Below are 16,293 nucleotides of genomic sequence, written 5' to 3'. Positions count from 1 at the left end.
TTAGAGGTAGTGACGTATTTATAGACTTAGGAAGAGCTAAGAAACGAAAATTGGTGAAGCCGCCACACAAGGTTAGTTGTATCCTTGTCTGTTTCAATATTAATGCAGTTAGCAATCCACAATTTGAACTAAAATTCTCCTTATAACAGAGATATAGATAAGTTTTTTTCTTGCCCACTTATCTTACTAGTTGCTACGAAAATTCAAAAGCTTTGAATATGACCAATACCAAGAATTTAGAAAAATCTAACGATGCGTGATTCTTTTTGGTAATGTACAGATTCAGTTGACAGGAAGAGGCAAAAAGAATCGGCACATCTATGATCTATGTACTTTATTTGCTCTTAGACTATTCCGGGCCAAGCCTTGAAAATTTTCAAACTAAGAATCTTTTAGACTTTTCAAACTCAAGATGTTTGGTAAAGTAACAAAACGAGTACAATAAGTCGTCCTGATGTTTGGTAAAGTTTAGTTAAGTTGTTCCACATGTGAGATTATTTTTCATCATGGCTATGCAAAAACAGTTAACGTCACAATCAGAGTATCAATAACGTTATTGGATTCTGAGAATTTCCCTAACGTTATTTTCATTTTTGAGTTTGCATAGATACTAATCTCTTACTTACCGAAACAAACCTACGTACGCAACCTGTTTTATAGCTTTTGTCTCCTATCTAAAAAACAAAAATCTTAAATTAGGCCTCTATAAGATTGCTTAAAGAATCTGTTCTCTTCTCCCTTAAGTGAATTTGAAAGGCCTAAGAAACTAGCCTCCAGTCATGAGTTTTATGAGGTTGCTTTGTGGATCTGTTCTTCTCTCCCTTAAGCGAATTTGACAGGGCTGAGGTTGAAATGAGGCTTTGTTGTTTGTTAACCAACAATTCGGTATGACTAGGCAAGAGGCTTACAGCTCACTAGCATTATAAAGTTGAAATTTCCTTGTGGTTTCGAAACTTACCTATGCAAAAAACCAATTTGGTATCAAGTTCTTGATGTCATAAGTTGAAATTATTATTATTATTATTTTTTTATAGAAAAAATAGATTCAAATCCCCTATTTATTGTTACAATTGAATTATTATTATAAAAGAAAATATGGTACAAATGACTATGGCAGTCAAATGAAGAATCCGAATTGGATTAACATTTGCTTCAATTCAGATTTGTCAAACAACGAACACGGAGGTCATAGTGGTGCACAATGAGGATTTTATTTATGACTTCTCTCATAGAGTTATCATTATCGGAGATTAGGGGCCCATTTTAAGCCAAACTTGTTGAACCATCTTGGAACCTTGTATTTTGCTAGGTTAGTAGCTTTGAATAAAACTTGATCATAGAGGAGTACCAAAAAAGTGGATCTAATTAGTTTGAAGAATTTGTGTGCCGATCGACTTTGATCATATCATCTAAAGCAGACCTCGTAAGCAGGGGTACATCGCGGCTTGGTACTATCTCATTTTGTTGGGTAATAGGTTGACTACAATTAATTAACCAATTATCCAATTTGATTAATTGACACTACAAGAAATCTGGGTTTAGGCGACGTTTTAAAAACATCACAAAAAACCCAAAAAAAAGTCACTATAGACACAAATGGTCTATAGCAACCTTTTTTTTTTTGCAACATTCAAAAACGTCACAATAGAGCAGTCGCTATAGATCTATTGCGACATTTCCAAAATAAATGTGGTTGTAACAAAATACTTGTCTACCTATACCAAAAAAAAAAAAAAACAACCACCCAAACTATGGCAATATTATAAACAAAGTACAATAGTTCCAAAATAATTGTGGTTGTTCAAAACAACTATGTAATAGCCCATAGAGTCCTTAAAATACTGCATGTACCACTATATGCTAGTTTCTTGATGGGCCTGTAATCTGTAAGGAGTTGGAGATGGATGATCTAAATCGAAACCACCCTGAATACAAATTAAAGTATCTGATAAGTTCATAAAGAAATCATTTCGAGTAACAAAATAATAGTTGCTATACTTAAAAAATTTTAGAACCAAATACATTCTTAAAACATTTAAATTTAATACCCGACTAGCTTCTGAAGAATGATTTTGCTGATTTTGCACTAGTTGCGTCAATTGGGTCATTCGCTCCTCCAAGTTTTCATAACGATTCAATTTCTCCGTCAAAGAAGCCACTTGATTCTCCAACTGAGTCACTTTAGCATCCCTTTCTTGGCTTCTTACTTGAGCAATTACAAGAGTGCTCTTGGCAGGATGCATACTTGGGGTTGGGCCAAATCCCACACCTCGAACACGACCATTGCGCTCATTACCAAACACTTGAGCATATACATCATTTGGTGCCCATGCAATACTACCAGTAAGGTCAGATGATTGCACACGATTTGAGAACTCACTCAACAGTTCGTTGATTTTTTCCTAATATTCAAAATTTGAACACAATAACACATTAGAAATTAACAATGTTAATAGATTCAATATTACACTTAGCAAATCATGATATTACTTACAATGTTGCCTTTTGCTACGGTGTTAACAAAAGTACCATCTTTATGAAGATGGAGTTTTACATATACATCTGCACGTTCTACAGGATGCCCAAGTGTCGTCACCTAAATTATGGTCATTTCATTTATTTAATTAGGAATAATGGTTTCATACAAACTTAAGAACAATCTAATAAGTAATTTACAAGATAATTATTGAGCCATTACCATTTCTTCTGCGTAGGAAGCAAAGTTTTTTGAACCACCAGTATGTACATTTGTTTGCTTGGAACGACTGTTCTTGTTTTTCAAAGCAAGCTCCTACGTTCAAAAAAATTACATATTTAAACAAAGTTTTATTTGAATATATTTTTCATGGTAGATATTCAATGTAGAATAAAGATATCCATATGAGTGTTCTTGTTATGATGATGATGTAGAACAATTAAAGTATATCAATATAGAATAATACCTTCGTTTTTTATAAACTCTAATACTGAACAAGGTCTTCATAATCTTTAGAAATTACATCTGGTGGTACTCGTGCTCTATTTCTCCTCCTAGGAAATACTTCTTCAAAAATTTGGGAACATATAGCGACGTTTCTAAAACGTCGCTATATGTTCCCTAGAAACGTTGCTATGCCCCCCCCCCCCAACACACAAATTTTTTGGCATATATGGTAGGTCTCTTTAATAACTACAGCGACGTTTTATGAAAACGTCGCTATAAACAAAATATATGCCACTAAAGTTGTACTTTTTGCGGCGTTTTAAGAAATGCTGCTATTGTTTTGTGTTACAATGATGTTTTTTAAAAAACATTGTGAAAGGTTCACTCTTTAGCGGCGTTTTTTAAAAACATCACAATATACTACGTATAGCGGAGGATTTAAAAACGTCGCTAAAAAAAACGCCGCCTAAACCCAGTTTTCTTGTAGTGTGAATCAAATTACATGCAAATTAAATTATGGCACAATCAAATAACCAAACTAAATTAAGTGTAACAGAAAATAAGTTTGACATGACAATTTGATCATGATGGAGGAGACATTCTCAGGTTCCACCAGGTGAATTTCAAGTCACCACTTATGAAGAATTCACTAACAATAATAAATTTTACAAATACAATAAATCTTATACTATTCTGAAGTATGTACCTACAGTAGAACCTACAAATCTATAAGGAAGCTCAGCTTCAATCTCCAATTAGACTAATTCTTGTAATAGACTTCTTTGCACAAATTTTCAATTTGTAAATTTGTGACTAACAACACAACAACCCTTTTGATTTTTGTAGCTTTTCAAAGTTATTTAATTCACACTTTGTTGAACCATTAATAGCTTGGTACAAAACACTAGGTGCACGTACAAAACGCTAGGTGCACAAACATTACTACAACTCCTATTATGCGTGTGTTTCTATGTGCCTGTGATGATGGCTATAAAATATATATTTTATATGCTCTGAAACCCCAGTGCACATTCTAAGGACAACCTAGATCTAACATGCTAGCATTCAAGAACATGTGAAGAACTAGGAATAAAATGCATACTTGATTCAAAAGAACTCTAGAATAATTAAAAGATCAAAACTACTAACTCTAGAGAGAGAGAGAGAGAGAGAGAGATTTCACATTTCTCTTTGAAATTTGGGGAGGATGTGGATATATGGTGTGTTTTGGTGTATGGGTATTTTATACTACATGCTAGGGGTCACGAATGAGTCTCTGGGCAATGTGAAACTCCAAAAAATTTGCATTTCTGTGTACATAACATTGGGATTAAGGTCAAATTGAGTGGGGAACAAAAAAAACAAAACATAAAGAAATTTGGAGGTTCTGGTCCAAGTGTCGATCGACATTCGGTTTTAGACCCTTTTAGATTTTTTCCTTTTTGGTATGTTTCTTGTTAGGACATATGTGATTGATTTGTTAGGAACATGTCACTATTTTATGTAATTGATTAATCCTTTAACAAAACGCACTTTACTTGTATTTGGGTAGATCTAAGATGTATTTAATACTTTAAGAAACTTTGTTTCAAGATCAAGTGTTGAAGCCATGCAAGTTTGTCCAAGTTTCAAGCTAAGAAAGTGTCTGTCTTTAAAGCTCGATAGCTAGCCATCTGTCGTGGTTTAAGAAGTTGTTTCAGCCCCGTGGCTTGATAGCTGCTCGATAGCAGCTTGACAGATAGACATCTGTTGAGGTTTATGAAAAACAGAATTTCAGATTTGTTTTGATTCTAATCCGTGATTGTATGTTTGGACTTTCTTTTCTCACAACCCTGACATATAAAATGATTATTTTAAAGGCCGTAAAAGAGGATACAAGTTGCACAAGTGTTGAACAAAATTTGTTCAAGCAAATTGTGACCGGAGACAGAGTTTTGTCCTAATTCATCATTCTTGTGAAGAAGTTACTATGTTTGTGCACCGTAGGGTTTTGTAACCAAGCATCTTCTGGATCTTCATCGTGGATGAATGGAAGAACTTTACAGCCAACAACCTTCTCTAGTTGGTGATTGAAGTCATGTACTAGGATCCGTGCAATTAGTTAGTCACGTATTGGGAGCCGTGCATTAAAAGGAGAAATTGTCACTACAGAACAAGTCTAATTGGATATTGGGCTAAGGGTTCAACTATAAGTTGGTATAAGGTACTGGGATTCCTTTACTTGTAACTGCTTGTTGTGATAATAGTGAAATTTCAAAAGTGGTGACCTTAAAATCACCTGGTGGAGTTTTTGCCGTGTTGGTTTTCTCCATTCGTAAACAAATCACCGTGTCAATTTATTTTTCGCTGCATACTTAGTTTAGTTGGTGATTTGTTTGTGCTACCATGCATTTGTATGTTAATTTGATTAATTAATTAAACTTGGCTAATTAATTAATTAATTTATCACAAGGGGTCAATTTGTTTTTAGCCTATCAAGTGGTATCAGAACAGATACACTCTGATTAGGGTTAATCTTTGCTGTGATTGATCTATTGACCCTTGTTTGCTATGAATAGAGAACAATTATTAATTATACCTCATTTATTTGATGGCACTAACTATGCATACTGGAAAGTACGCATGAGAGCTTCTTATAGTCTTTAGATGAGAAAGTGTGGCAAGTTGTTGAGATAGGCTGGACCAAGCCGAAGGAAGCGCTAGCCAATTGGGATGATGCAAAGATCAAGGCAGCAAACTTCAACAACAGGGTATTGAATGTTTTATTCAATGTGGTCACTAATGAGGAGTTCAAGAAGATATCTTCTACTGAAATTGCTAAGGAGACATGGACCATTCTCCAGACAACCTATGAGGGAACCAAGGTTGTCAAAGATTCAAAATTTCAGAGGCTTACTACAAGCTTTGAAGAAATCAAGATGGAGGAAAATGAGTCATTCGATGAGTTCTATGCCAAGTTCAAGGACATAGTGAACTCAGCCTTCAATCTTGGAGAAACCATTTCTAAATCCAAGATTGTGAGGAAAGTATTCAGATCTCTACCCGAGAGATTTCATGCCAAGATTACGACAATCAAGGAATCAAAGGATATTGACAAAATTCCTTTGACAGAACTGGTTGGTAATTTGCAGACCTATGAGCTAGGGCTAACAAGAATTGGCAAGTTGGGTAAGGGCAAGATCATGGCATTGAAGGCCAAGAGCAGTGACACTAATGAGTCTTCAGATGATGAGGATTTGAAGATAAAGTCCTAAATCACTAGGCAATTCAAGAAGTTCATGAAGAATACCAATGGGAATGGCTTCGACAATGACTGTAAGTAATCCAGTTCTTCATAGTTCAAGAGCCAAGACAAAGGAAAAAAAGATGCTAGGGATGGTGATCAGTACACTGTTCCCGCAGGACCTAAGTGCTTTGGGTGTCAAGGCTTCGGTCACATGAAACAGGAGTGTCCTACATATCTTAAGAGCATTGGGAAGAGCAAGACATTTGTTGCTACCTTGAGTGACACTGAGCCTGAGGATGATTCTGACAATGAGGACGACGAAATTTTGAATGTCTTCACTGCCATTGTCAATCCTACTGAGGGGATTGCTGAAGACGTGGACAAAGAAGAGGACTTTGTGTAATCTAAGTTCGAGAAGATAGATAATCAAGATGATATCTATACAGCCTATGAGAAATTGTAATAAGTGTCTGAGAAGCATGAGAAACTTTATAGGCTAGCCACCAAGAAGCTCAGTAATGTGGAAGTTGATCGTGAAGAGCTTTCCACAAAGTTTGATAAAGCTAATCAAACTGTTGGAGCATTGAGGTTTGAAAACAATTTCTTGGCTGAGAAGAACAAGAAGCTTGAAGCGGAGCTGTTTCAAGTTAGAGCTTAGTCGGAGAGGACTTCAAGTGCAAAGCTTGATGAGATGCTTAGTCTTAAGAAATCTGCTTTTGATCGAACAAGTTTAGGGTATGGTTTCTCTTCTTCTAGTATTGCTTTTACTAGTACTACTGTTTTTGTTCCTCCTAGTAATAATATTGAAATTGAGAACAATGATGTTAAAATGATTTAGCTAGTGAGAACATAGACAGGAGTAAATCTATCTTAGGAGCACCCCCTAAGCAAGATAAGAAATAAGTTAAAAACCCTACGGCTAAGAAAGCTAACTCTTAAAAGCCTAAGCAGAATAAGCAGTATCTCTGTCATCATTGTGGAGCAGCCGGTCATACTTAACCAAATTGCTATAAGTGGTTAGCTACTCCACAGAACAACTGTATGATAGCATCTGGAAGTTAGAATTAGCTTTAATCCTCTCTTACTCCTCCTGAAGATCTTCTTAAAGGCCTCATGTTCCTTTCGAACTTGAATGGTTTTAATTCTTCTCCCTTACCATCGGATCAAGGATTTGCTAGACGGAAAGGTTCTTCCAAGGTGTAGAAGGAAAAGTGCTCCAAGTGATTCTATCACTTTCTTCTCTCTCTTCGTGTTTTTGTTTTTGCATAACTTGTGTGTTTTGCTTTTATTTTGAGTCAGTCTAGTTTTATGCTTTACTTTGTTTAATATGTTTTGTTTGTTTTCAGTTTTGTTTATTTTGTTTTTGATATAAAAATAAAAAAATTAGAAAATTAAAAAAATTGAAAAATAAGAAAAATACAAAAATAATGTGTGTTTTGTATACATTGGTACTTGTGTACCTTGGATGACCATTGAAACAAAGTTTCTAAACTTTGTATCTTTTGTAACTTAGATGAGCATCTCTATGCACAACTAAGCAAGTGAGTTTTGTGGTTCTTGTTTGTGATGAGTAAGATTAAGTTATCTCTTGTACTTAACACTCATATCACTCTTTTTGATGAGCAGGACTAGAAAATCCTAAGAGAAAGACATAAATAACTATCTTACTATTGTTGGCCGCCAATTATGAAATGACATATGTATTCTTCGGCATAGCAAAAGTGCAATGTCAATGACATTTGTGTGTTTCGGCATAGCAAAATTGGAATGTCAAATGCTTAACATAATTGAGTATTTCTTTTCTATCTCTTATATGCCCATGCATGATTTGCTTAAAAAGAAAAATATGCAAAGAAAAATCAAAAGCAAAAAGAATAAAAATGCTTTAAATATGGTTGCAATCGTGTATTCTAGGAGATGTGAGAGTTATAGGATGTACCTTGAAGGTGACAATCCCCGTCAAACAGTTATGATTGTGTGTGAGTTAAAGTGATTTTCTTATATCTCAAATCGTCATAACTTGTATACATTTATGCAATCTTGTAATTTTTTTTCACACAAAACACACAATATTCTTTACTATTGATACATGTGCAGGTACAAGGTTTACATGTGTTAATATATGCTCACAAAACTGTTTTGACTTATTTTTGAAATATAAAATTAGTTAGACTTGTTTAGTGTGTATGTGTGTGTTTTTAGGATCTTTATGCTTAAAATTATTGTTGAGAGATGATTTTGAGAGCTTAATATCTTGATTGGATCTTTGGTTGAGTTTCATGCTTGATTACATTTCATATCTGTGTTTTTCCCTTCTTGAAAAATTATTTTTAAGCAATCTCGACACCTCCTCGACACCTAGTTGTCTGTCGAACTCTTAAGCTATTTCTTATCGTAATCTCGACACTTCCTCGACAGCTGGTAGATCAATCAAGAAAGCTCTTGTCCCCTCGATAGCTTCTTGATAGCTAGTGGATCAATCAAGCTTTTTGTTGATTTGTCCCTTGACAAATCCTTGACAGTTGCATCTGTCGACATCTTTTTCTCGACACCTGTCTCGACAGATGTCTTGATACCTTTCGACACCTCTATCTATCGAGATTTACTGAGGTTCTATAAATAGGTTCTATGCAATCCAAACTTCATTTCTCTTGATCTCTCTCTCGATAGCTTTGTCTCTTCACCTTCCAAATCACTCTCTCTCACTCCAAACCTCAATTCCAAGTGATTTTCATGTGTTTTCAAGGTTTTTCTTTCACTTGCTAAGTTTCTTTTCTCTCCTTTACATGCATTTCATGTTTTGAAACCTAGGTTTTGTGATTTTTGAAAAAAATTTGGGGGTTTTTCAAAATTGATGAGTTATTGTTGCAATTTTGGGATGGGTTTTTGCTTAAATGAGTTTTAAATCACATGCATTGCATCACATTAGCATTATAACAGTATAATCATGCATTTAGATGTGTGCAAATTGATCGTGTGCTGGTAGGATTGGTTTGGGCTAAGCCTATGATGACTTTTATATTGCATGTCACATGTTCATGCATTTCCCATGCATACGTACTCTCTTTTCAATATATTTTGACATATTTGAACTACTTGAGACTTTTCTGATTGTCTCTCTCTCTTCCTCTCTTTTTTGTTTATGTTAGTTGTGTCTATGGCACCTAAACGTAAGTCAGCTCCGTCTCGGAACCCTCTTCATTTCGGGACATCGTCTTTGTTTGATCCTACTCCTTCACACATTCGGTTCAATGATGAGGATGCCTGAAAGGACTTCTTGGAGAACTTTTCTTAACGAGGTGTTCATTCGGAACGCCGAGTCATTTTGGCGGACTTTGTCGAAACGGACTTACTTGATGTCATTCACAGTTGGGGTTGGGAGTCACTGTGTGACGTCCCGGTCACATGTCCATCCATGCTGATTTAGGAGTTTTACTCCAACATGCATGGACTTGATTCTTTAGTACCTCTTTTTCATACTCGCGTTCAAGGTACGTGCATTGCTGTCACATCGCAGCTTGTTACAGATGTGCTCAGTGTCCTGAGGGTAGAGCATCTGACTACCCCGGTTGTGAGCGTCTGAGGATTGTGTCCAAAGACAAGATGATGTCTGCTTTTTGCGAGTGCCCTTCTGATTAGGGTGATCGTCAATTTACATCATGTAAGCCCTTTGCTAAGAGTCCTAGATTAATGAACATAATGATGACTTTTGTATTGCACCCACTTTCTCACTATAACTCCATCATAGAGCCTCGTGCTCGATTTTTGCTTTCTTTGTCAAAGCACCTTACTATAGATTTTTCTTTACATTTTATTCTTTCTATTATAGATGTGTTTAGGGATACTGCTACTCGAGATAAGCTCATTTTACCTTCGGCTATCACGTAGATTTTATGCCATTTTAATGTTCTTTTTCCCTCTTCCGATCACTTCTCTGTCATGTGTGCCATAGACGCCGTTACCGTTAAACGTAGTGAAGCGTAGTTTAGGTCACGGCAGTCAGATTCAGCAGCTCTTTCCTCCCGTTTGGCTCCATCTTGATCTGCTCCATCCACATCCGCTCCCTCTTCTTCTACAGGAAATGTGTCACTCTGAGACATCATGGCGTAGCTTTAATGCATGGATGCTCACCTTGATACACTCTCTACAGAGCTGTATCAGGTGAACATTCGTGTCGACCATATTGCACGGTGGCAGACGATCATGGGTGGCTTCGCTTTTAAGGCTTCTCCTCCACCTCCTCCAGTGGCTTCTGATTTTGAGGCTAAGGATGATGATGATGATGGTGATGGAGATGATGCTTCTGACAGTAATGATGGAAATGCTAGCTCTACCGATGAGATGTCTACTTGACACTCTTATTCTTTGTCACTCATGACAAAAAGGGGGAGAGTTAGTATAAGACATTTTTGTTAGGGGGAGTGTTGATATCTTGAGGGATGTAGTGAGGATTACTTGTTAGAAACACACGTCACTATTTTATATAATTGGCTAATCCTTTGACAAAACGCACTTTACTTGTATTTTGGTAGATCTAGGATGTGTTTAATACTTCAAAAAATTTTGTTTCAAGATCAAGTGTTAAAGCCATGCAAGTCTGTCCAAGTTTCAAGCCAAAAAAATGTCTGTCATTAAAGCTCGATAGCTAGCTCGACAACTAGCCATTTGTTAAGGTTTAAGAAGCTGTTTCAACCCCGTGGCTCGACAGCTGCTCGATAACAGCTCGACAGATAGGCATCTGTCAAGGTTTATGACAAATAGAATTTCAGATCTGTTTTGACTCTAATCCATGATTGTATGTTTGGACTTTCTTTTCTCATAACCCTAGACATATAAAATGATTATTTTAAGGGCTGTCAAAAAGGACACAAGTTGCACAAGTGTTGAACAAAGTTTATTCCAGCAAATTGTGACCGGAGACAGAATTTTGCCATAGTTCATCATTCTTGTGAAGAAGTTGCTGTATTTGTGCACCGTAGGGTTTTGTAACCAAGCATCTTCTAGATCTTCATTGTGGATGAACGGAAGAACTTTGCAGCCAACAACATTCTCTAGTTGGTGATTGAAGTCGTGTATTGGGATCCGCGTAATTAGTTAGTCACATACTAGGAGCCGTGCATTAAAAGGAGAAATTGTCACTATAAAACAAGTCTAATTGGGTATTGGGGTAAAGGTTCAACTGTGGGTTGGTTTAAGGTAGTAGAATTCCTTTACTTGTAACCGCTTGTTGTAATAATAGTGGAATTTCGGGAGTGGTGACCTTAAAATCATCTGGTGAGGTTTTTGCCATGTTGGTTTTCCCCATTTGTAAACAAATCACCGTGTTAATTTATTTTTCGTTGCATACTTAGTTTAATTGGTGATTTGTTTATGCTACAACACGTTTGTATGTTAATTTGATTAATTAATTAAACTTGACTAATTAATCAATTAATTCATCACAATGGGTCAATTCGTTTTTGGCCTATCATTTCTTTTTGGTTTTTATTGTGATATGATTTCCTTCGAATTTTGACTTTCTTTTAAGACTTCCTTGGTCTCCAAGCTCAACAAATTAATTCCAAAGAATTTAGTTAAATCAATTAAAATTTAAATTAATCAATTTTAAGGAATTAATTAATAATTTGTTTCCAGGATTGAATCAAGTGCATACAACCCTATAATAAATCATATCCTCAACTAATAGTGTTATGACACATTGATTTATTTCATACAATGCAATTGGAAATCAAATGATTAAAATTATAGTTTTACACCTGTGATGTGATGATGATATGCACATGAGATGCAAATGAGATTAAATGAGATTACAAAATGGGATGTTTACACACGATTGCAAAGTCACACGTGTCTTTATCAGTTGAGCTAACTGAAATCTATAATTATTTTATTATATAAAAATATTTTATTTAAGAGTTTCTCGCTATGGACCGTTCTCCAACAAAGGAATTTTTAAATGAAAGAGAGTTCGCTTATTAAGAGCTACCGATAATTAATGCAATACAACAGTAAACTTATTACATAAAGTTGATTAATGCGTCTAGCTAAAAATTGATTCGTTATCTTTTACATGATCCGATCCAACATTTTTCTGAAGCCAAGATCTTAATGGAACTTTGCAGAGGAGGGGGTTTGCGAATGCTTGTCTCAGTAGTGTCTCCATTCTTCACAATAAAAACAGCAGCCATTCCCAAAGTCATATGTCTGCCAAAACCACACACCTGCCACCAAATATAATTGATATTAGCATCCACAAAATGCAGAAAAACCAAAGCCACATGGTTAGATCATCAACACATTTAACGCATCCAATCAGTTGCAAGGGAGCTAGGTTGTTGGTTACAAGATCTTGAGCCAAAGTATATTTAAAGCCCACGACCGTGGTATCTCTAATGTGCATGCATTTCTTTTTATAGTAACAGTAACTAAATATGTAAAATAGAAACGTAACTAACCTGGGTTGTTTGCCACAAATCTGATGGCAAGCCATCCATTCTTAGGAACTGAAAAGGTATTCACTTCAACTGGATCAACCAAATTAAAACTTTTTGGATCGGTTTCGTTGTCATAATTCCCAAAACCTTTTCCAACCACATAAAAGCTATACCCATGCAAATGCATTGGGAAAAATGCTGAGCCATCCAACAAATTGGTACCTTGAAAAACTATCTCAACTGCTTCATTATAATTCAACACCTTCACCTTGGTCCCAATGTTTGTTAATGCTAAATCTCCTTCATAATCGTCACCTGTGAAGTTATAAAAAGACGGGGGAAAGTCTGGAAAATCTGTAGTGTAAACTCCACTAATGTTCCTGCTTGAAAGGTCTTAATTTAATACATTTTCGAAATCTATAGTCATCTAAAGTATTCTCATGTTACGCGTAGATGAAATATTAATAACTATTTATTACCTAATGTAAGGTTCGGTAAAGTAATTTACTAACATAGTCTCTAAAAATCAAAAAAGAGAATTAAAATTAAAATTTATTACCTATGAGAGGACCATGTATCGATCAATCTCTGACTGGACATTTGAGTAAAAGCCACAATAGTTTGTTAATATCATTACTAAGACATCGTAGGACATGCAATCGTAGAGGAGCAAGGGAAAGGCATTGAAATTGCATACCTTTTTCCTTCACTAAAACAAAGCAATGAATATTTGAAGTAAAAGAAGGATAGAGTGAAAAACCTGTAGTAAGCCAGTAGTACATTACTAGAAATTGGGTTGGACCAGCTAATGTTATTGGCGCTTGAAGCCAATATATCTTCTTCACTTGTTGATGGTGTAATGTTTCGAAAAACAACTTTGTTGATGGAAACTGCTATATACATTCTGGTAGTCACATTTAGAGGGACATTTATTGGATAGTCTTCGCTTGCTAAGCTCATAATTAAATATGCTTTGGAATTTGTGGCAGCTTTTAAGTCTTTGTAAAGAGGAAAGTGTGTTTGGAAAGATAGGAGATGATGGGATAGGATAATTGCCTCTGTATTGGAGGATCATGGTAGCATTGACAAGATCGAACTCTGTTACTTGTTCTACTTGGCTCCAGAATTGACTAGCAGCTATATAATAAAGGCCAAGACTCTGATTTGCTGTCACATTATGTGACAGCAAATCAGAGTCTTGGCCATTATTATATAGCTGCACAGCCTGTGAGTAGAATGTCCATTGTTTGTCCTGGGCTTATCAAAATGTAACTAGTGTTTACAGGTTTGATAAAATTCCCATCCGTTCCAACAATTGTGAGGTCGTGTTGAGCAATTGCGAAGAACATATCTGCAGAGACAACTGCGTTGACTTGACGAAGAAGGTAAGTCTTGCCTTGATCAACCATCCAACGGTTTGTTGTTTCTACAACATTAAGATAATTATGACTCAATTTATGATTCCAATAGGTGATAATGACAAAATTTATCTGGTTATAAGAAAGTTATCCAACAAGTTATCCTTTGAGCTCCAAAATCTATAATGGTATTGATTCTTTCTCTTTTGTGTACAACTTTCATACTGATGACCCATGTTACGTTTTAAATATGAACATCAGTTAAAAAAATATAAATGTCCCGAGTAAAATTATGGACATTACATATATAAAGTGTACATCATTGACGGTAAGAGAATAATTACGCAATAATCTATAACCATACCTTTAGAGCATGGACACAAATCTCCCGGTTCGCCATTTATGGTGTAAGCAATGGAATGTGGCAAGTCATCACCAAATTCTAGATCCTCATCCAACAAAGCTTTTAAACTGCATACTTAGCAAAACTAAATCAAAAATATGCATGTAATATTTCATTAATGTGATACACGTTGTGATAATATGATATTAAGGTTTTTAGTTTTTATTTTTTTATTTTTTAATATTATCATGGTCTAAAATTATAAAATAGATTACATCATCTTAATTTTATTAACTTTCTAAACAAAGTAATGTTGTATTCTTATATTGAAATTACATTAATGTAATATTACAATAATGTAATATTATGGTATAATGCAATATCACAGCGAATTAAATGCTTACTTAATCTAATCTCAAATATTTACCATGCTCTAGCCGTTAACCTGCGCAAATGCAGTTATGAGACCCAAAATGACTTTGCAAAAAAAAAAAAAAATTTGTTTTTTAGTAAGTAAACAAAAAATTCTTGTCTGGGCCGGTTTAGTTGCTAGTTATTACTTATTACACCATCACTGCTAGTGCTATTGATATCGTACTCCAAACGTCAAACGTAACACTTAGGAATACAATTTCTTTTTTCCCAGAATTTAGAATTTTTTTTGTTAATTGACAATTTTTTTAGTCAAAAAATTATATATTATTTTAATTATATAATATATAATATATAATATATATTATATATAATATATTTATTTATATATAAATATATTTATTTATATATATATATATATATATTATATATAATATATTTGTTAATATATTTATTTATATATATTATATATAAAAGAAGATCCCACTTGTAAAAAATATATATATATATAATATATTTATTTATATATTTTAATTATAAAAAAATTAAGAACTTTTATTAGTCAAAAAATGCATTAAAGAGGCCTAATTGTATCTAAAAAGTAGAAGATTAAAAAAGAAAAATACAAAAATTGTTAAACTTTAGCTAACAAAATTAAATTTGAGAGACAAATTTACTAACTCATTCTTGAAATATGCTAAAATTAAAATTAATACTAGACAAATTCATTAATAATACAACATAATTATCTTGAAATATCCTAAAATAGAGATTATAAATTTTAAAAACAAAAGAAGAATCTCTCATCTCTCTATCTCTCTGCCTCTCCATCTATATTCTTACCTTTTTTTTTCTTCACCTTCATCTTGATTCTTGGTCTTTTTCCATAGACTCAGCAGGTCAGTAAAATTTTTCTTTGTTGATTTCCTTCTATTCACAGCAAATTCAAAATTAAAAAGGGGAAGAGAACCAGTCTTGAGTTTACCAGAGGTAATCTTCAGAGAGGCTCTCTATCTTTCCAATTCCGAAAATGAAGAGTCAGTGTCTTCTATTTAGTTAACTTAAATTATATATATTTTTAGTTTATTTTACTGCAACATTGTTTGATGGGAGTCCCATCAGGACACGTTTGATAGGAAACGTTTTTTTGATTTAAAACTTAGTCATAGGATGGTTTCTTAAAAAAAAAAAAAAAAAAAAAAACTTAGCCACAGAATTTTAAAGGTACAGGCCGGACTGCACAGGATGCACTGCACAGGCGCACAGCAGCACAGGCTGCACAGTGCACAGTGCGCAACTGTGCAGTGCAGCCCACAGTTATAGCTGATAACACCACGGTTTCTCACTTTTTTTTTTTCTTTTTTTTTTTTTCACTTTATGTATTATTATAAATTATTATACCAACTAATAATTTGATATATATCATATTAACTCATTTATATTATAATGACACTAATTTATTGAATCATGTATTAAATTAATTTTTATTTGTGCAGGTTTAGATTTTGAAGTAGTCACGACTTTAGAAAAATTACAATAATCAGGTTTTATTGTTCTATACTTTAAATTTTATTTTTAGTTAAATTATCATTTTTAATTATAAATTGTGTTATATATATTATTTAATTAATATTTAA

At 34.2% G+C, this 16,293-nt stretch overlaps 1 protein-coding gene across 3 annotated transcripts; it reads right to left on the bottom strand.

The window, feature by feature from the left end:
- Positions 1-12,082: 12,082 nt before the first annotated feature.
- On the bottom strand, positions 12,083-15,693 carry LOC112034033 (laccase-15-like). Of its 3 annotated transcripts, none has more exons than XR_010627762.1 (5): positions 15,500-15,693; positions 14,306-14,412; positions 13,143-14,009; positions 12,605-12,898; positions 12,083-12,370 (listed from the first exon to the last, which is right to left on the bottom strand). XR_010627762.1 is itself a non-coding variant. In XM_065770429.1 (5 exons), the coding sequence occupies exons 3-5, from the start codon at positions 13,181-13,183 to the stop codon at positions 12,297-12,299; spliced, it is 474 nt and encodes a 157-aa protein (XP_065626501.1). In that variant the 5' UTR covers positions 13,184-14,009; positions 14,306-14,412; positions 15,500-15,693; the 3' UTR covers positions 12,083-12,296. The 3 variants fall into 3 exon arrangements, 2 of the variants coding, with proteins under 2 accessions (XP_065626501.1, XP_065626502.1); XM_065770429.1 differs by having other exon boundaries at positions 12,605-12,963; XM_065770430.1 differs by having other exon boundaries at positions 13,344-14,009.
- Positions 15,694-16,293: the final 600 nt, after the last annotated feature.

This window comes from Quercus suber, unplaced genomic scaffold (genome assembly GCF_002906115.3).
Source record: "Quercus suber isolate HL8 unplaced genomic scaffold, Cork oak 2.0 scaffold_31, whole genome shotgun sequence".
Taxonomy (NCBI): domain Eukaryota; kingdom Viridiplantae; phylum Streptophyta; class Magnoliopsida; order Fagales; family Fagaceae; genus Quercus; species Quercus suber.
This window is presented reverse-complemented; position numbering and strand designations above follow the sequence as displayed.